Below are 19,894 nucleotides of genomic sequence, written 5' to 3' on the forward strand. Positions count from 1 at the left end.
GAATAGGAATTTAAGAAAAATGTACGGATCTTTATTTTCCTGTTTTTTTTTTTTTCTTTTGTCGGAACCACTAGAAATGTCCTAGCTCTCACTGAAGATTTGGACCCATTTTATGGTCTTTATCAACAAATGGTGTTTGTTACCTTCTTAATATAAAAAGTAGTTAAAAAAAATCATATCACCTTTAACGTCATCTAAATAAATAGTACACTCTTATGCTTTCCAGGATATTGTTCAGCTGCTTGGCAACATCCTTATTATAGAAAATCCAAATACATGCTGTATGTTCTAAATGATTTTGCTTGTTAAAAAAAGTTAACGGTCTCTGCAATTTTATCCTACTTCTGAGTATGTTTACTCCGCTGAAGGCCTCATTTTGTGCCAGCTATGAATGGAAATGAATTCACACATCAATTCTAAGATAGTCATCAAAACAAAAAAAATGTTAACGCCTTTTTAACATAATGATTGCTCCCATGCAACTCTATAAACCCAGAGAAAATGGTTTCCATTGAATGCATGAGTCATCAACCACACAGTAGATCTGCTAACATAAAAGCTCTGTTTCTGAAGCAGTTTAACAATTTACAATTTGAATTAACAACTCAATTCAAAATGAGTAAAAAATAAATCCTGCAGAAATACTAGAAGTTTAATTCATGGTTTCAGTTGTTACGTTGTTCCATCCCAAGCATTCTCAATTGCTACCACAGTTCAGAGGTCTAGGCTGCTCAACAACCAAAGATGTGCGTCCTTTTATACTAGGATGATGACCAGGATGACAGAAATATTTATGAGATGCCATTTCAGAGACTGAAAGGTAACAACATTCCACATTTCTCCTAGCCTCTTATGTTATTTATCTTTATCTTATACTTGCCAACTACACGTGACATAATTTTTACCTCTCTTCTGCTCTTGTCTTCTTGTTTTCTTTGTAATATCTCACATTTACCGACCTGCTCTTTTCCATTTAGTCTGTATTCGCTTTCTTTCTTTCTTTTTCAAAAAATTAAAAACTTTCAAGAAGCAGTGCAATCATTCTTATTTGTCCCCATCATCTGCAATTACCTGCTGTTGCTATGTTACAACTAAGTTTAAAAAGAAAAAAAATCACTGCCTCCCATTACACTTAATAACTCATATGTGTCCCAATGCTATAGATAGTTATTATACAGCCAAGAACAAAATAATTGACACTCAAAAAGAAAAAGAAAAAAAAATTCATCATGGTGACATGGATAATGAGGGTGAACAGTGAGTGAGGTGAGAGGTTCTGCTGTTATGATTATTACAGATAATCTGAGATTCAAAGATATATTAAAATTCTTATAGATTGTAAAAATAGTCTTGTGATTATCAATTTATTTATTTATAATTTTATTTATTATTATTAGGTTTTTGGGACTTATAGGTCTGGTGTGTTGAACCTTCACTCTAACTTCATAAACTCCTTGAGATGTAACAACTTGTGTTTGTATATGTGCTTGTGCTATTTGAATATGTGATACTTCTCTACCTGGATTTATTTTAACTCTTTTTAAAACTGTGCCATCTCTGGACACTTACTGTCATTGTCCAAAAAAATGGACATACCTGCAGAAAACAGGAGATGCTGACATGCTAAAGAAGCAGGAAGAACAAAGTTCCATTCTAACAACCGTGACTGAGAGAGAAGAGGAGATATAAGTCTCATGGGACACAAAAACAGATACGCTAATAGTAAGGAATTGGAAATAAAAATGTCCTATCAGCAGCCACCCATGGACTAATCCATGGGTGGCTGCTGATGGGATGAAAGTTGGAAATTGATCTGTGCGAGGGCGTCTGATGTTGAAAAACCCAAAACATCTCATGACTTCAGAAACATCACTGGAGATGCATCCCAGCGAGAGCAACAAAGATGTATCTTACACACATTACATGTGAGAAATTGCCAAAGAAATGACTCTGGATCCCACTGTTACCATTAGCGATCTTCAGACAGTCGTGGATAAAATCCAAGCGGTTATAGAAAAAGAGGACGGATTGCGGCTTTTATTGACAAATGGTGCCTACTGGGTCATATTACTATGAAGAAGTACTGTTGCTGCTTGCACTTTGAACTATTAGCTTTGGATTATGTCCACAATTTCTCTTGATTTTGCTATTCCAGCAACTATTTCAAAGCAGAAGAGAAGTCCAAAGCCATCTTTTTTTCTCATTCGGTGATCACATGTCACTGTTTGCAAATGGTACAGTAGACATTTCATTTGAACAATTTGTTCAACAGCTTTTACAGCTAAAAGGAATCATTGCATAGTACCCGAAAAAGCCTGTGAGACAAACAAATCTGTGTTGCTTGTCATTTGGTAGTAAATGCAATAGCATTTGCTGACAGAGGCAGCAAGTAATGGAAACAGAATTTGTCCCATCATCCTGACTTATGCAAATGATATTTGTCATAAATCTGCACTGGGGAGTTATGCACAAAATGTTACTTTAATACTTTTATGTGTTTGCTTCTGTCATACCCATTCAGATCATCTGAATGGAACTGCTCTGAGACCAAATGAACTAAAGTGGGGGAAAAAAACATTTGAAATGAAGTGTCGAAATAAAACTATACCAAGGGAACTGAGGATGTTTGGTGTTTCTGGGTGACACAATTTAACTTTTTAACTTTAACTATCTTGCTTAGTCAAGATTAACTAAAGGTTATCTACTCAGGTAAAAGATGCCAATGCTGACTATTAACAGGAGACAGGACTTGATCCATCAACAATTACAAAGAACAGGCAACAGCAGCAGGAAAAGTGCACTTACATTTGTTGTTTGGACTCATAACCTTGGGCCTGGTTAGCTAGTTCCCCCTCCAGTCAGTTAGTTTTTCCGATCTGTGGGTAAATGTAACTTTAGGCCTGTTGTATTTTTGTGCTATCTGATCCCACAGACGATCACACCAGAGTCCGACTGCAGTTGCTGGATGGAGACCCCCACTCTGACTACATCAATGCCAATTATATTGACGTGAGTGTTTACACAACTACACTCGAACACACACACATGCACATATACACTGTAGTGATGATCCAAACAATGAGTCTTGTGTAGGAAACCCTCTACTGTATTTACAACTTCATCATATGCCAACTGTAGTATTTGCTCCTGTTGGTAGCTGCTTACATCACTTGGTTGAAACTTGAGAGACGTCTAACTTGGAAAGCACACCCTTTGCCTCACAAATAGTTATTATTTTATGTGAGTTTCACTGACATGTCCTCACAGGTTGTAATAGTCTCTTTCTGCATGGATGCCCTGAATATCAAATAGTATGGATGTCAGTCAGTCAGTCAATAGTATGGATGATGTCATATTCTCAGTTTCAAATCAGATGCAGACACCTGCCTCTGCACACAAACAATATTGCTTTAAATTTGTACCAGTGAATCAGGTCCTTAGTTAAGGTTACCACAGCAGATAAAACCATCAGTGTTGTTTTTTTCCCCCCTTTGGACTCCATTCCTTCACCAACGGGCACATAAAAAAAATTAAAAGGGGGAAAACATACCCCCCTCCTTGTTTACCCTTTCCTCCTTTAATTACATCAGTCATTCCATCACCTCCCACTGTGTGTCCCTCTTATTACCTTTCCTTATCCATCCATCCATCGTTCGTTTTTACTCCCTTCCTCTCTCCCCTGCAGGTATTGTGCTTCACTTATTGATTTAATCTCCTGCTCACAGCTTACTGTTGTAATGGTAGTCTTAATAAATCTGGTACAAAATCAGTCTCACAGACTAGATTGTTTCTTAAGAAGAAAAGAAAAGAATTGAAAAAGTAAAACACATCCCCCCGTGAAGATAACGTCATGCTCACAAAGTGATTCTAATGGCAAAGTGAAAATGATAAATGCTTTTATCTCAACAAGGTTATCCATCTTATAGGGAATCGTGATGGGACAAGAGAGAGAAATAATCGCTGGTTGGAGACCGGTGTCTTTTTATCCAACAGAGGGAAAATTTAGTGACTGGGAAAAAATGAAGGATAAAACATGGAAAAAACTGAACGTGAAGACAAGACAGAGAAGGAGAGTGAGAGATGATGAATGAATGAGAAGATGACTAACAACGAGGACAAATGAAGTGAAGAAAAGGCAACACAATTGGGAAAAACTGAATGAAAGAATAGGGCAGGAATGTTTTAGTATATTTTGGTTAAAAATGCAAAATGTAACACTTTATCTAACTTTGGGGAGTGAAAAGGAAAACAGCCGAAATAGCGGGAGATGGGTGAAGACTGATTCCCTGGAAAAAATAGTGAGTAGGAATGAGAATTCTTGAAAAACAATGTGCTAAAAATAGAGGAAATTTAGATGTTGGATAGGAAAAATAAAGAATATAAAGAGAAAAATGGATATGACAAAAGTGTGGCGATACATATTTTTTTATTGCTTCCTTTTTTCTGTCTCGCAGGGGTACCATAGACCCAGACATTACATCGCCACACAAGGTAATTAAACTGACGTGATAAGTGTGTGTGAGAAGCACTAATGCGTGCTTCCACATTTGTGTAGATACGAATGTGTGCATGTGATCCTATTTGTGTGCGTGTGTGTGTATGCGTGTAGGACCCACCTGGTAAATGTCGTCCTCTCGGACTGGAAGGCTATTACCACAACCTCCTAAATCTAAACTGCCGTATAAAACCCCCCTGACAAATTTAAGACCCCATTACCTCAAACCCCCAAACTACTATCTGGGATTGATGGTGTTCAAATACATGTGTGTGTCTGTATGGGTGTGTTTGTGCAAGTCTGTACTACCAGTGCTGACATTTTTACGTGGCATTGGAATGAACATATGCTTATTTACACACCTATGTCTGTATGCTTGTTTGTGTGTATCAAAATGTTTACACTGTGTGTGTTTGTGTGTTTGTCTGTCAGGGCCCATGCAAGAGACGGTGAGGGATTTCTGGAGAATGGTGTGGCAGGAGAATTCGGCCTCTATCGTCATGGTTACAAACCTTGTGGAAGTGGGAAGGGTGAGTTTATCATCCAAGCAGCTCCAAAAATGTGTGTATTAGAAGTAAATAAAGTATATGTATATCTCTGTGTGTGTCTATATGTATATATGTATGATCTAGTTATATGTGCTGTTGTTTTACCTGGAGCTTTAGTTTTCCTCCAGTCACACTACTGAATTACTTTGCGATGCCGTCTAGTAAATTCTAATCAGTATCATCTCTGCCTCTTGATGCTCATGGGGAGATAATCAACACCACGTAAGGCATATTTTAAAACACAATGACAATAAAAACGATCTTTTCCAGGTGAAGTGTGTTCGTTACTGGCCTGATGAGACAGAGGTGTACGGAGACATCAAGGTGACCCTCATAGAGACTGAACCACTGGCGGAATATGTCATACGGACGTTCACTGTTCAAAAGGTAAACAAGTAAACTTTATATTTAATGGCAAGAGTATATTTTTAATTCTTTATTCTATAATTCAGGAATCAAGTATGCCATGGTCAATTCCACTGAGAATGTAGTGAAAATGAAAACAATAGTTGTTAAAAAAGTGAGAATTATTCCACATTCAGGACTTCAAATACCAGTTCTACCAGCAGCTTTAATTGGAAATATGAAGATTTAACTTTCCTGCTCTGAAAAAGGCAAAAGCTGTTGATGTCTTTGTCATAGTATTTATCCTGCATTTTAACATTGAGTCATGATGTCACACCAATTTTCTTTGCCCCACAAGGCCTGTGATGGGATTTGAACCCACTCATGCTCTCTAGCAGCATATTTACACCCTATCTTAGCTTGTATTGCTTCCATATTTTGTAAAGCCCAGACCTAGATTACCATTACAGCCAATATGTGATTGGGGATTTATGGCGAGTGAGCTCTGTTACTTGTTTGCTTCTCACTGTTTAAGAGGAATCTTGAAAGCATAATCTTGGCACTTGTAATCAGGCAGGAGGGATTTGAGAGGAGAATAGATGATCGACGAATGTAGTTTCATTGTTGTGATGTTGTTCTCCAGGGCTCTGCACACTGAATGCAAAAACTGCAGAAATGCACATTACAACAAGACACAGGCTGTGATCCAAAATCCTTTATCTTTCGAGCGACTTTCAGTCTTGTTTTTTTATTCTCAGTCTCTGTTTGCCTGTTCCATTGTTTTTCCTTTTCTCCTCCATTTTACTTTCTACCTCTTTTTGCTTGTTTGAGTATAGAAAGTATTTACAACACTCAAATCTTGCTTATATAAATATTTTACTTGGGAGTCAAGGGACAGAGGTTGATCTTTAGGTCCGTTACCATTTTAATACTATTTATTTTTTAGAATAGGTACCTATCTTCTACAGTTATTACACATTATAATACATGTTCCTGACTACTCTTGTGTGTTTTCCATTCGTTTTTCTTCTTTTTATACCTCAGTGTCATTTTTCCTCTATCCTCTATTTCCTTCCCCCCTCAGTCGTGCAAAATCAGCTTATAAAGACAAGTCTTGAAGTGTTTGCTGTCAGCTCATTTAGCAAGCCATTAATCCATACCACCTCTGAGTGCGTGCGCGTGCGCGTTAAAATTCAAAGGAAAGCTGATCTCTAAACGCCTGTCGTTTGACAGTATGCATAAATACTTACAAACACGCATCAGACACTTGCTAATTCAAATTCTCCATCTTTAAAATTCAGTGGGTTTTTTCCACTGTGTGTGAGTGTGAAAAACAAAGAGAAAGCAAGACAGAGGGTATGTGGGTTCTGTGTAGCAACTAAATAGCCTCAGTTGCAGTGAATAATGAGAATAAGAGCTTAATGAAAAGGTTTATTAATGGCACATCCAAAGAGATTAACTGAGCACTGAGGAATAGAGGGTGACTAAGTAAGACTAAAAGAAAATGTGTGCAAATGTGTGCGTGTGAGTGGGAGAGAAAAAGAGCTAAAGATGCAGGATGACAAAAGGTAGCTCATCTTTGAATGTCAGAATGATAGCAGCTGTGAGAGAAAGAAGCAGCATATGTGAGTATAAAACTTTCTTAAGTAGCATTCATTTCATGTGTTGATGTTTTATGTGAAGTTCAAAATTTTGCTATAAGTGAAGTGGACTGTAAAGTAGTTTTACTGTCTCTGTTCTTAACTGTGCAGCCTTGACGTTAGCAAGAAAGTTTCCAGAGGTAGTCACAGCTGCAGCTGGAATGAAAGAGTACTACAGATAGTACTGTATGTACACACGTCGATTTTTTATTTTATTTTATTTATTTTTTATTAGTTTTTTCAAGCCAACAAGGGCTTGTTCGCCAATGTGCTAACACCCAAAATATGATTAATGACACTCATGTCAGGAGACTGCAGTAAACTGAAGGCTACAGTAGAGGCCAAACTCAACAGGACAAAACATTGCTTTGAAGACCAGCATACACATATCAGACAGGACATATGAGTCATTTTTCAACTGAAACTATAGTCCAGTGTAATGAATTGTAGGCAGTTGACATCTGTGTAGCAGCCGTTCAGAGTGAAAACAGCAGTTTGACAAAAAAATCAAGGGTAGCAAGGGCTTGTACTGGTCTGCGAGATTAAACACAGTCCAGACATGTTGGAGTAGTACAACAAAGTGTTCTTCCTCAAATGAATGAGAAGATGCTTCTCAAGTGGCTCTCGACAATCAATATTTTGCCCAGAATGTTTTTTTCCAGCTTCTGCGTAGCTTAGCTGAGAAAAACGGAACGGCACTTCAAATCTGCCAAATAAATTAAATCCATTCTTATTTCTTCCCTATCAGTTATGGTACTTTTTGATCATTTGCCATCCTGTATAACATTAATCAATTTCCAAGTTTTTTTTCATGAAAAATAACCCAGTATTTGTAATTAATTTAATTCGAACTTTTTTCTCACCGGTATTTTGTTGTTACAGTACTGTACAAAAGTCACTCCTTATTTCTTGAATTTTGCTTTCAAGGGATCAGACCTTGTCATTTTTAAAGTGTCTTGAGCAATAGTTCTCTAGACTTTTCTCAGGCCAGTGCTGTGTCTACACATATTGTTCTTACTACAAGCCTGTTACAACAACATTTCTTGAGTTAAAAAATTCAAAGGAAGACACAACTTGACAGGCATTTGGCAGGTATTTTGCACCAACAAGGTGATTTCCAAAGACCTGTTAGCTGAAAATTTGAGGAAACTGTTCAAGCATAGGACAAACCGGAAGGCCTAAAAACAATCTTCAGTAGATCAAAAGCATCTGAAAGTCATGTCCTTAAGAAATGGGAAAATAGGAGAAATACAGAAGCTTTTAGTTGATTCATTTTCTGTTCGCCAGGGACAAAAGCCATTCAGGGGAGAAAGGGGTATTACACAAGAACGGAAAGTTTCACTTTCAGTTTGCAGTGAATGTCTACGACCGTCTGGAAAACACAGTGGGGGCTCTGTCAGAGTTTGGGAGTGCGTTTTAGCCAGTTGTGTTGGAGATTTTATCAAAACTGAATTATCTGATAAAGTATCCGATTTTAATTTAGAATACAATACTATCACTCTATACAATAGAGTATATGGAAAGCATCTGATTGGCACCAGCTTCATATTTCAGCATGATAACCATCCCAAACACACAGTCAATGCAGTCAATGCTTACCAGGACAGAAGAACAGATAATGAAACATTATCAGTCATAGACTAGCCTTCCCAGACCTCAACATTATTGAATCAGCGCAGAATAATCTTGACAGAGAATGGAACAAACAGCAGCCAACATCCAAAGAAGAGCTTTGGAATGTTCTTTAAGAAGACTGGAAAACTATTCCTGAACACTACGTCAAGAAATTATTAGAAGCATGCCTAAACGAGTTCAGAAAACGGTGGATATACTGAATACTGACTCTCAAACTTGTTAGAATTATATTAAATCTGTTTTTCCTTATATACTAGCAAAATATAAAGAAATGATGGCTGAATCAAGACATTTCCACAGTACTGGTATGTCGCCATGACATTTAACCTCAACTTTTGAGGCTAAACATACAGTCTCTTTTTTATTTTCTATGGAGGGTTTGAAGTGCTGGACTCATATTTAAGTGATTATAAGGAGGACATGACAGCATAAGGGATTGTTGTGGACAACAAATTCCAGTGTCAGGATGAACTCCCCCTTACGGTGATTCTAGGCTGTTCCAGACACCAAAACAAATTCTAACAATAAAAGATATGTAAGGATTGTTGATGTCAAATAAACCTTTCTAAAATGTTGTCACACAGATTTATATATGTGTTTCTTACAGAGCAGAGGATTTGCAAAGTATAAACTTGCTAAGACAAGTAACGTGAGTACCAGTGAAACTGAGACTGGATTTAAAACGCATTTGAAAATGAGGGATAATTTCAATCCATTAAAACATTTATTTTTTATGTATCTATTGCAAGTGAGGGTTAGCCAACAAACAATTCCGGTAAGAGAAAAGGAGGGGGAATCTGCATATACGTGAATAACAGCTGGTGTACAAACACAGTGATCATAGACCGTCACTGTTCTCCGGACATAGAATATCTGACTGTCAAATGCAGGCCCATCTATCTTCCACGGGAGTTCACTGTTGTGGTAATAACAACTGTTTACATACCGCCAGATGCAAATACTAACATGGCACTAGCGCTTTTGCACACGAACATCAACAATAAACTCAATAAATATCCTGACGCAGTGCACATTATAGCGGGTGATTTTAATCAGGTGGATTTAAAAACAGCTATCCCTAATTTCCACCAGCATGTGAAGTGTGCCACGAGAGGGGCTAACACCTTAGATAAAGTCTATTCCAACATCAAGAAGGGCTACAGGGCAAGACCCTTACCACATCTGGGCCAATCTGACCATTTATCCCTGCTCCTAATTCCTGCATATGCCCCAATCAGGAAAACTGCGTCGACCATCACTAAAACTATAACAACATGGCCAGAGGGCGCTTCTCAACAGCTACAGGACTGCTTTGACAGAACCAACTGGAATATCTTCCAACATCAAGACCTGGAAATGTTCACAAACAGTGTCCTCTGTTACATCAAACACTGTATAGACACTGTCACAGTAGACAAGCAGATCCGGGTTTACACCAACCAAAAGCCATGGATGACCCGGGAAGTCCAGCAGCTGTTAAAAGAGAGGAACAGCGCCTTCAGGTCCGGAAGCAGGGAGAGCTACAGCAGGGCTAGAGCCAACCTGAAAAAAGGCATTAAGAAGGCCAAGGCGGACTATAGGAAGAAGATCGAGAACCACCTGGAGAGTAAGAACAGCCGGCTGGTGTGGCAGGGTGTCCAGCAGCTGACAAACTACAAGTCCAAATCAGGTATGGCTGAAGGTGACCCAGCATTGGCGGAGGAGCTGAACATCTTCTTCACACGCTTTGAGGTCACTGCACCCTATGCCTCAGAGGAACAGCTACACCATACAGCCCACAGCAGCAGTACCATCATCACTCTGGAGGAGCATGAAGTGAGGCGCACCCTGCGGGCTGTTAACCCGAGGAAGGCAGCCGGCCCAGATGGCGTACCAGGACGTGTGCTGAGAGACTGCGCAGACCAGCTTGCCTATATTTTCACCAGGATTTTTAACCAATCCCTTGAACAGTCAAACGTCCCACCCTGCCTCAAGACCTCCACCATAATACCCTTGCCCAAGAAACCTCATATCTCTAGCCTAAATGACTATAGACCAGTGGCACTAACCCCGGTGGTGATGAAGTGCTTTGAGAAACTTGTGCGTTACCACATCACAGCAGCCCTACCCAGCAGCCTTGACCCACACCAGTTTGCCTACAGAGCAAACCGATCGACAGAGGACGCCATAGCAACAGCACTCAATGTAGCATTAACACATCTGGAGAGGCAAGGAAGCTATGTGCGTATGCTCTTTGTGGATTATAGCTCGGCATTTAACACCATTCTTCCATACAAACTGGACGCCAAGCTAAAAGACCTAGGGCTTCCTCACAGCACCTGTAAGTGGATCAATAGCTTCCTCACCGACCGCAGACAGAGAGTGAGAGTGGGATGTTACACATCTCCAGCCCTAAATCTAAGCACTGGGTCGCCACAGGGCTGCGTGCTTAGTCCACTGCTCTACTCGCTTTATACACACGACTGCACCCCCGCCCACCAGAGCAACGCCATTGTAAAGTTCGCAGATGACACTACTGTGGTGGGGCTCATATCTGGGGGAGATGAGTCTGCCTACAGAGATGAGGTGGAGCGGCTGTCTTCATGGTGCAAGGATAACAACCTTCTCCTAAACACGAAAAAGACCAAAGAACTCATAATTGACTACAGAAGACACAAGACAGAAATCCAACCACTAATCATCAGCGACGACTGTGTGGAGAGGGTGGCAGACTTCCGCTTCTTGGGAGTCAGCATAGAGGGAAACCTATCCTGGAGTGTGAATACCTCTGAGCTACTGAAAAAGACACAACAGAGACTGTACTTTCTGAGAGTGCTTAGGAAGAACAACATCACACAGAGACTGCTGGTGTCTTTCTACAGAGCCTCCATCGAAAGCATACTAACGTACTGCATAGGCATATGGTACGCTAGCTGCACAGTGGCTCAGAGGAAAGCACTCCAGGGAGTAATCAACGCTGCCCAAAGGACAATCGGCTGCCCTCTCCTCAAACTGAAAGACCTACACAGTTCCCGCTGCCTCAAAAGAGCCCATAACATCATAAAGGACACCTCACACCCTGGACACTCCATGTTCGAACTGCTGCCTTCAGGTAAACGGTATAGAACAACACACACAAGGACTAACAGACTCAAACACAGTTTCTACCCAATTGCAATATCATGTCTCAATGCTACTAAAAGTAGATGACTTTCATTGCCCCTGTTGTCATTTGTGCCCTTGATGTTGGAATGCTTTCAGACATGTTTTGTTGGATGCGCTAACAAATTGATTGAGTGATTGATTGTTTGAGTGATATATCAACTAGGTCGTATGTTGAGTGTCTGTATGGGGCCTTAGGCCTGGATTGCTTGGGTGTATCTACGGTATGAGAATACTGTATTTTATATGTATTTCTATCTTTTATATCCTATCATTATAGTTTTTAAGTATTTAATTATAGTTTTTAAGTATTTATCTTTTGTGATGTTGCACTGACCAGAGACATCTTTCAATTTCATTGTACCTGTGACAATGACAATAAAGAATATTCATTCATTCATTCATAGAGGAATAGGGAGAGCTTTTAAAGTGTTCTGAGTTCCTCATCACCAATTTCCAACATTTCAATACCAGTGTTTTATTTTTGTTTTCTTTTACCCGTCTCTGTGTCTCTAGCTCTGTTGGACTGTTGTCTATTGATTTAGAGAAGTAATTTTAACATTACAGGAGTGCAAATCAATGGAAAGTCCAGTTATCAAATCGCCTTGCGGTCTTCAGTTTTTTTCCTTCTTTCTCACTTCAAGTCTCTGTCACATACGTCGCGTGTCCATGTTTCTCTCCTTGATCTTTTCCTTCCTCCTTTTTTCATCATATTTTTCCCCACTCCTTCCTCAGCCCACCACTTCCTACTCTCTTCCTTAACCTCTGCTCTTTCCCACTCAGTCTCAGGTTCTGAACACCAACCCCACTTCCTATGTTACCCGTGCTTCTTGGGTTATTATCAGATAGTCTGTCACAACAAATAATTCAATACAACCTTGTATATTACAGAGCCAGAATGGAAGACGCAGTTTCATTTCAACTCTATTCTTAGAGAGTAACTGAACTGGGGAGGACGTGACTGAGCCCCGTTTAGTTTAGAATAATATAATAGAATCGATCGGTTTGAATTATTAGAGCAGAAGAGTGCAGTATTATAGAAAAAAAACTGAACTGATGGAAGCTGAAGAAAGGATTTAAAAAATACATTTCTATATCCAGTGAGGAGAGATTCAGTTGAACCACCAGGATATGCAGGTCAGACCTCAAAATAGGAAACTTGAGGCAAGATCCCTCTTAGCCTTCTGATTGCCTCGTGCAGGTGGCATACACTTTCAAAGTTATACACTGTCAGAATACATTATGCCTTCAGAGGAGTCCTGAAGCTTTAGTATAAGGTGTGTGATTCCTTGGAATCATATTCCTAAATTAAAAAACAAAAAAACTTTTCACTCGAATTCATATTGATGAAAGAATTGCCGTGTTGGCTCTGTAACAATGACACAAAGGTTTCATTTCCAATAACCCCTGACTGTAGGATTCCAATGTGTTCTTTGTCATCAGATGATAACATTTCAAAAGAAATGGGCGGAAAAGAGAAAAATGTATAATGCTATTCCGAATTGTTCGGATAGGATTGGCTTCTGTGGATGTGGCCTTACTTTTTGCTTAATACGCAGTTTTCTTTCATAACTCAATATTGGAGACGATATATAGAGTCATAACAGATTTTTTTGACTTCCAGCCCTCAAATGCAGCCTGTCTGGGGATCCAGACTTAAAGTAATTCTGTTTCTTTATCTGATAAGCATGAACCTACTGCACACCACAGTCCTGAGACTGTATGTCCATGTTTCAAGGAAGCAATGTTATGTGAGACTTCACTGCTATCTATTAAGTATCATATGTCATTGTTAGCATCCTAATACTCCAATTGTAAGATGAGGAGATATTCTGTAGCTTATGTGTTTCTGGAAAGCACATCATGAAAATGTCAGGATCCTGTCACACACATGTTTTGTCATTTTGTTATTTTGTAATCTACACTTTTATATAGCAGATTGTTTCTCTTTATATCTAAGAAGTGGATTTTCCAAATTATGTTTTATCTTAATCCTTTTTATAAGCAACGGTATCTTGTTTATACATTTGAAACTTATTTGGTCTGTCATGCAGCAAAACTTTTCTCAGAAACAAATGTTGTTTAATTAAAACACATTCCATATTTAAATGTTTTCTGTTATCGCTGAGCACTTCATACAATAACAAGCAGTCGGATAATTGCTAGATATTCAAAATCTCCTTGTAAATTGGGCAGCTGAACTGAACCGTGGCATTTCTTCCTGCAAGTCTTTCCCAAAAGGGCCATCATGAGATTTGTGAAATCAATTAATCTTTTTGTAGAGCGAGATGGCCTTCAGTTTCCTCAAATCTCCCCTGTAAATTAGGCAAATGAGCCACAATAAGTCTTCCTGCCTCTCATTCCCCGAAGTGGCCCAAAGTGCCATCTTGACATCCACGATGAGATTGATTTATTTTTCATCTGAAGAGGCATCAAGGCCCCCATATTCCTGAAATCCCTGCTGTAAATTAGGGTCCTGAACCATGATATGTCTTCTTGTCAGTCTTCCCCAAAAGAGCAATGAAACAGTTTGTAAGATTCAGCCATTTGTCATCATCAAGAGGCAAAATGGCCAACACTTTTCATGAAGAGACAGACTCTTTTCGTGAAACTGCCATTATGAAATATGCTACTTAGCATAACATCTCCCTCTGTGCATGTTTTTCAGAAGGGCCATCATGAGATCCGTGAACTCCGTCAGTTTCATTTCACCAGCTGGCCCGACCACGGCGTTCCGTGTTACGCCACAGGACTGCTTGGCTTCATACGACAGGTCAAGTTCCTCAACCCTCCAGATGCCGGACCCATAGTGGTACACTGCAGGTAAGTGTACTTACATAGAGGACACAGAGGTTTTGTACTGAAGATAAACTTAATTCCCTGGCGCTGCTGGTCAGTGGCTGCACGGGCAAGACAAGGACAAACAAACAGCCATTCAGATGCATAGCTCACATTTCTTGCTTATCACAGGGGAAGGCTCTGGGTAAACAGTAATGATCAAATGACTACTGGTATTTCTGTTACAAAATCATCTTTATAAACCTTGGATTGTTTTACAGCATTGGCCTAATTGTGATTTGGCAGATCTGAAAATATCCATGTTTTATTTTTGTGGTCTTATGAGTCATTTTAAAAGGCTTCTGACTAAACAATCAGTTTGGATAGTTCGTCAGAAGCCCCAAAATATAAGACTTTATCTCAACCTAAATCTAAGAAGCAGTTCTTTCTACAGGCTTTTCTTCCAGTACTTTTTAAAAAAAACTTTTTTATGGGTTCCCCTTTTCCTTGTCAATTAAGACAATAGGGCAAGGTATGATTACTGTTGTAATCTCTCAAACACGTCACCCCTTCTTTTCCGTAGCTTAGATCAATAGTGCTAACTTTTAGAAAGTGAATAAAAAGTTTTAGGTTAAAAAAGAATTTCATCTCCTATCTTCTTTCACCCATACACCGCCATGAAGAGTAGGAGGGGGAAAAAGTGATAGTATTAGGATCCCCATGGTGATACTATATTTAACCTCAATGTTCTGTTCTTTATGGGATGTAACAGTTCACTTCTGGAGCCAGGTGCTCAGCTGGCACAGGCATTAAAAGGTCAGCATTCTGACAAGCTATGAAAAAAAGGTTTTGAGTAGATTCCTCATCTTGTCTCAAGCATTGAAATTTAATTATTCATTTCATGGCCCACCTTGATACAACACATAGCTTTAGAGTTTTATTCCCACAAAGGGAATAAAATGACTAACCTTGCCATGGTTAGTGCTTAATGGAATCAAAGGACCATCATACTATATAGCACTTTTTCTAATCTCGCAGACCTCACAGAGTGCTTTAGACTACAAGTCACATTTAATCATGCATCCATACAGTGATTTATTCTTTGCACTTTAGCTATCACACATAGCTGCCCAATTTAGAATGACCAGTTAACCTAAACATGCATGTCTTTGGACTGTGGGAACAAGCTGGAGTACCAGGAGGAAACTCAGAAGATGCAGACTCCACACAGAAAGTCCTATACAGTCACCATTGTGATTCAGAGATGAATGGGTACAATTTAACCAGAAATTGTATGTGGAGTACAATATAGATTTTTTTTTTTTTTTTGCTGGAATGAAAGATGCTTTTGTTCAGTTAACTAAAACTAACCATTTGGATAAGTCTTTGGAGCTTCCCACTAACAAACAGCAAACCTGGTTGCTTGGCAGTCCCTTGCCAAATTAGCCATTAGACAGTAAACTGATGCATGAATATTGCTTTATCTGTATATACTCAAGTTGCCATCTTTTTAGCAAATACTATAAATCAGCGTGTCTAAGGTTTGGGAAAGATGTGTGTTACAACTAAAAAAACACTTGGGATTATTAATAATGGAAAAGTCAAAAGAGACACACACTCAAAGAACAAAATTGGACACACAAACAGAGAATGAAAAAAAAACTGGATGGACAAATGAGGCGAGCAGACACATAAAAGACAGCCAGTAAAAGTATGTGGACAGACAGGCAGGAAGTTATGGCAGTCACTTCCAATTTCCGGGGGCACTCTGATGCTATTGGCCTGTGTCATGAGGCTTTCAAACACGCACAAGCACACACACATAGAGGCCCAGCAGTATTCTAGTCTCAACATTAATCACAGAGGTTGACAGGTAATCTGCCGAGGCGCCCCCTCCTCTTCTCTCTTCAACTTTCTATCTTTCCGTCCCTCACATCTTATCTCTCTCTCTCTCTCTCTCTCTCTCTCTCTCTCTCTCTTTCTTTCTTTACTGTTTCTTCTCTTGCACGCTCTCTCGCTCTCTCTCTTTTAGCTGTCTCTGAAAACTGTCAGCGGAATTGTAAATTGAAAGATGGGTTTTTCCCCTCCCTCTACACCTCATTCTCTCAGTTTCCGCTACATCCCTCCATCCGTGCCTCCTTTCCTCCCTTGATATCTCCCCCGTGACGGCCACTTCTATCACTCCCAGTCGCTAAACTCGTCCAACCATTCCTTTTCCATCCCTCTTCCCCTCGCTCTTTCAGTCCATCCATCTGTTGGTTTGCTTGTCTGTCCATATCTTGCCTCCAGGCATTGGTGTTCAGAATGTGTCGCCTCAACACCTGACATGGGCTACTAAAGTCTCCACATACTTGTGCTTGTCAGTTAGAAAGTAAAAGAGAGCAATAGAGAAAGACTCTGCCTTCATACTAAACTCCATTAACATTGCTGAGATTGCAAAGTTAATAGGTTTTTCTGAGTTACAAAACTCAGAGGTTTCACAGTGTATTTCTAAAACATAGTAATAAGATATAGGATACCTAATTTTAATTTTATCAGCCATTTAAGTGAGCATTTACTGATCTGATAAGAACACAATAGCCCAGAGTATTCATTCATTGGAAACAACTTAGAGTATTTTTTATTTATTTTACTATTTATTTTACTTTTCTTCTGAAAAGAGTTTAAAACATCAATTTATTACAATTACTGGCAATTATATACAATTAATATAGGCATAGGCTCCAGCCTATTCCACTATTGGATTAGTGGAAGAAAATGGATCTTTCTCATACTAATATCATCCTGTACTACTACATATAAATATGCTTTTTTTACCTGGCTGATGCTAATTTCCATCTTGAGGTGAGAGAACTCAGAATTTAAGGTGAGGTTCTGAGTGTGTTATACCTGCTGGAACAGACCCCAGGTGTGGCTTAGCTTAGACTCTGTGAAGTCACTGTATCTAGCAAAGAAATTAATCCACCATGCCATATTTTTTTTCATTTGTCTTTATAATTGACTTGATAACAGTTGTATTTACTAAACTACAAGATACTCCCCCACCCCCCCCCCCCCCCCCCCCCCTCCAGTTTGTCAGTGTTCTTAGGGACACATTTACAGAGAAAAGAAAATTAGCATAATGCTGCAATAAAATTAAAAAAAGAACTTTGACGCGGAGCGGAAAGTTGTGCAGGTGAATTAATATCAGTGCAGCAATTTATAAACACAGATGGACTCATTTCTTTAAAAAAAAAAAAGATCACAGCAACCTATCAAGACTAATGAGATGCCTGGGATGGGAGACTGCTAACTTCACAAACGTACAGCACAGAAACACTTTATAACTTTAACACCTTACGTTTTAGCATACATTTCGCTGCCAAAACAAAAGAGATATTCAGACCAGGGAGAGAAGCAGGAAGACAAAATGATATTCTCTGATACAAGGGCAAAATCTTCAGTCAGATTCTGACCTCACTCAGGGAGTGCTCAGTAAAACTGGGAAGCCGTTCTCTGGATGACTCCAGACAGCTCAGACAGAGTGCGGGATTCATCTTTTCCACTGCATAAATCTGTGTGTAACAGCCCATCACCAATTTTTGTGCCGTGAAAGGGAAGCTCCTACAAATACCTATGCAATATGGCTGCCCAGAGATCTGACTGCATCGTTTAAAAAAAACAAAAGAAAAAGAAAAACACTACAAATTATTAGAAATAAGTCTGTATGTTAGTTGCATTACCCAAAATGTCAGTGTTGAAGGGTTAAAAGTGATTGGTCTTACTGAAGGATATGAACAGGTCTCTGTTGTAAATGAGACATTGTGTCTCAGTGGGACTATCTGTATAAATAAAGGTTAAGAATAAAACAATTAAGTTGTTCATTATTACAATTTTGTTAGATTGAGAGTATCATGTTTGTTTATGATTGTCTCCAGTGCCGGTGCAGGGAGAACAGGCTGTTTCATTGCAGTGGACATCATGTTAGACATGGCGGAGAATGAAGGCGTGGTGGACATTTTCAACTGCATCCGAGAACTAAGGTCACAACGAGTCAACATGGTTCAGACAGAGGTAAGTGTAATTATGGAAAATAGATATAAATCATAGGCAAAATATCAATGACCATGACAATTTGCATATTAATGATCAAGCAACTGACCTCACAGCCCATTGTTCATTCAGTGCGCTGGTTTCAGTTATTGTGCAAATGTACTGTTTATAAGATTGGGGAAACCTGCAGTCAGCTGAGACTGAAGAAGTCACTTGGATGAGTGACGAAACATTGAAGATGCTACGTCCACATGAACAGAATCAACCTTTTGGGGCATAGGCAAAATAATATCTAAACACAGATGATGTTGAGTCTAGTTGGTCAAAACAAGTGGGTGTTCAGGTACGGCAGGCTGCTGGCTTAGACAATCATGAAAAGTTATGCATTATGGATTTTTAATTTTTCAAATAAAGTGTGGAGATTTTTGGTTCATGTTAAAATAAATCACCAGCACCTATTGTAATTATTACTGACTTGAGTTCTACAGAGGCTTTCCATCAAATTTTGATGAGCACATACTGGATACATTAACAAAGCATCTAGATACATTGCACTGAAGAAAAAACAACATTAACGTTTATTCCCTTTCAGTACCATACGTCATTTTGACTGCAGTTGTAAGTTTGAGATGTAGCATCGCAAAAAGTAAGACAGTATGGAGTATCCCAGGACTTCTAGCAGTCATCTATGATTTAATGCAGTTAGATTATTATATATTGAACATTAAACATTAAACATTCCCTAAATATCAGATGAAAACTAGTACAAAAACTCACACAGATATGGTATGCACCCAAACAAACACAAATTCAGACATAGACAATTTTAGGAGAGTTTTGTGTCAATATGTGTATGCAATAGCTGGTAAGGAATATCAGAGATGAGATGTGACACCCCAGTCAAATGGATTGTATTAATTTATTATTTCTATAACAGATGACACGGGAGAGATTTGGTATATTGTCTGGTACTAGGGTAGTCACAACTATACAACAAGTTAAGATTTGAAGTGGCCAAGCATAAATCAGCACTGTTCAGTATTCCCAAAATACGGATGATGTTTCCTAAAACGTTCTGTCTTTGCTAGCTGGGTACTTGGGTTACTATCCTTTACATGGTGTCGTAATTTGTTCTAATTTAGTACTATCAAACGTTTTAAAGAGTCTGCATTTTCAAATGTTGGGTATTCCATTTTGGAACAGCAGCGTTCATTTCTTTTCTAAAGCTACCTTAAGCCGACCTAATCCGTTCCGCCTCTGCATTCCATTTGTGTTACTGA

The 19,894-nt window shown here is 39.1% G+C and overlaps 1 protein-coding gene across 8 annotated transcripts in view; it reads left to right on the forward strand.

The window, feature by feature from the left end:
* ptprt (protein tyrosine phosphatase receptor type T) overlaps positions 1 to 19,894 on the forward strand; it is a 310,219-nt gene that overhangs the window by 276,467 nt on the left and 13,858 nt on the right. For all 8 annotated transcript variants that reach the window (XM_026167283.2, XM_080301696.1, XM_080301697.1 and 5 more), the window contains 6 exons: positions 2,933 to 3,009; positions 4,455 to 4,491; positions 4,928 to 5,025; positions 5,314 to 5,430; positions 14,473 to 14,627; positions 18,500 to 18,635. In XM_026167283.2, coding sequence (XP_026023068.1) covers positions 2,933 to 3,009; positions 4,455 to 4,491; positions 4,928 to 5,025; positions 5,314 to 5,430; positions 14,473 to 14,627; positions 18,500 to 18,635 — 620 coding nt within the window. The remainder of the gene's footprint in view (positions 1 to 2,932; positions 3,010 to 4,454; positions 4,492 to 4,927; positions 5,026 to 5,313; positions 5,431 to 14,472; positions 14,628 to 18,499; positions 18,636 to 19,894) is intronic.

The sequence above is a fragment of the Astatotilapia calliptera genome, chromosome 5 (assembly GCF_964374335.1).
Source record: "Astatotilapia calliptera chromosome 5, fAstCal68.1, whole genome shotgun sequence".
Classification (NCBI taxonomy): Eukaryota; Metazoa; Chordata; class Actinopteri; order Cichliformes; family Cichlidae; genus Astatotilapia; species Astatotilapia calliptera.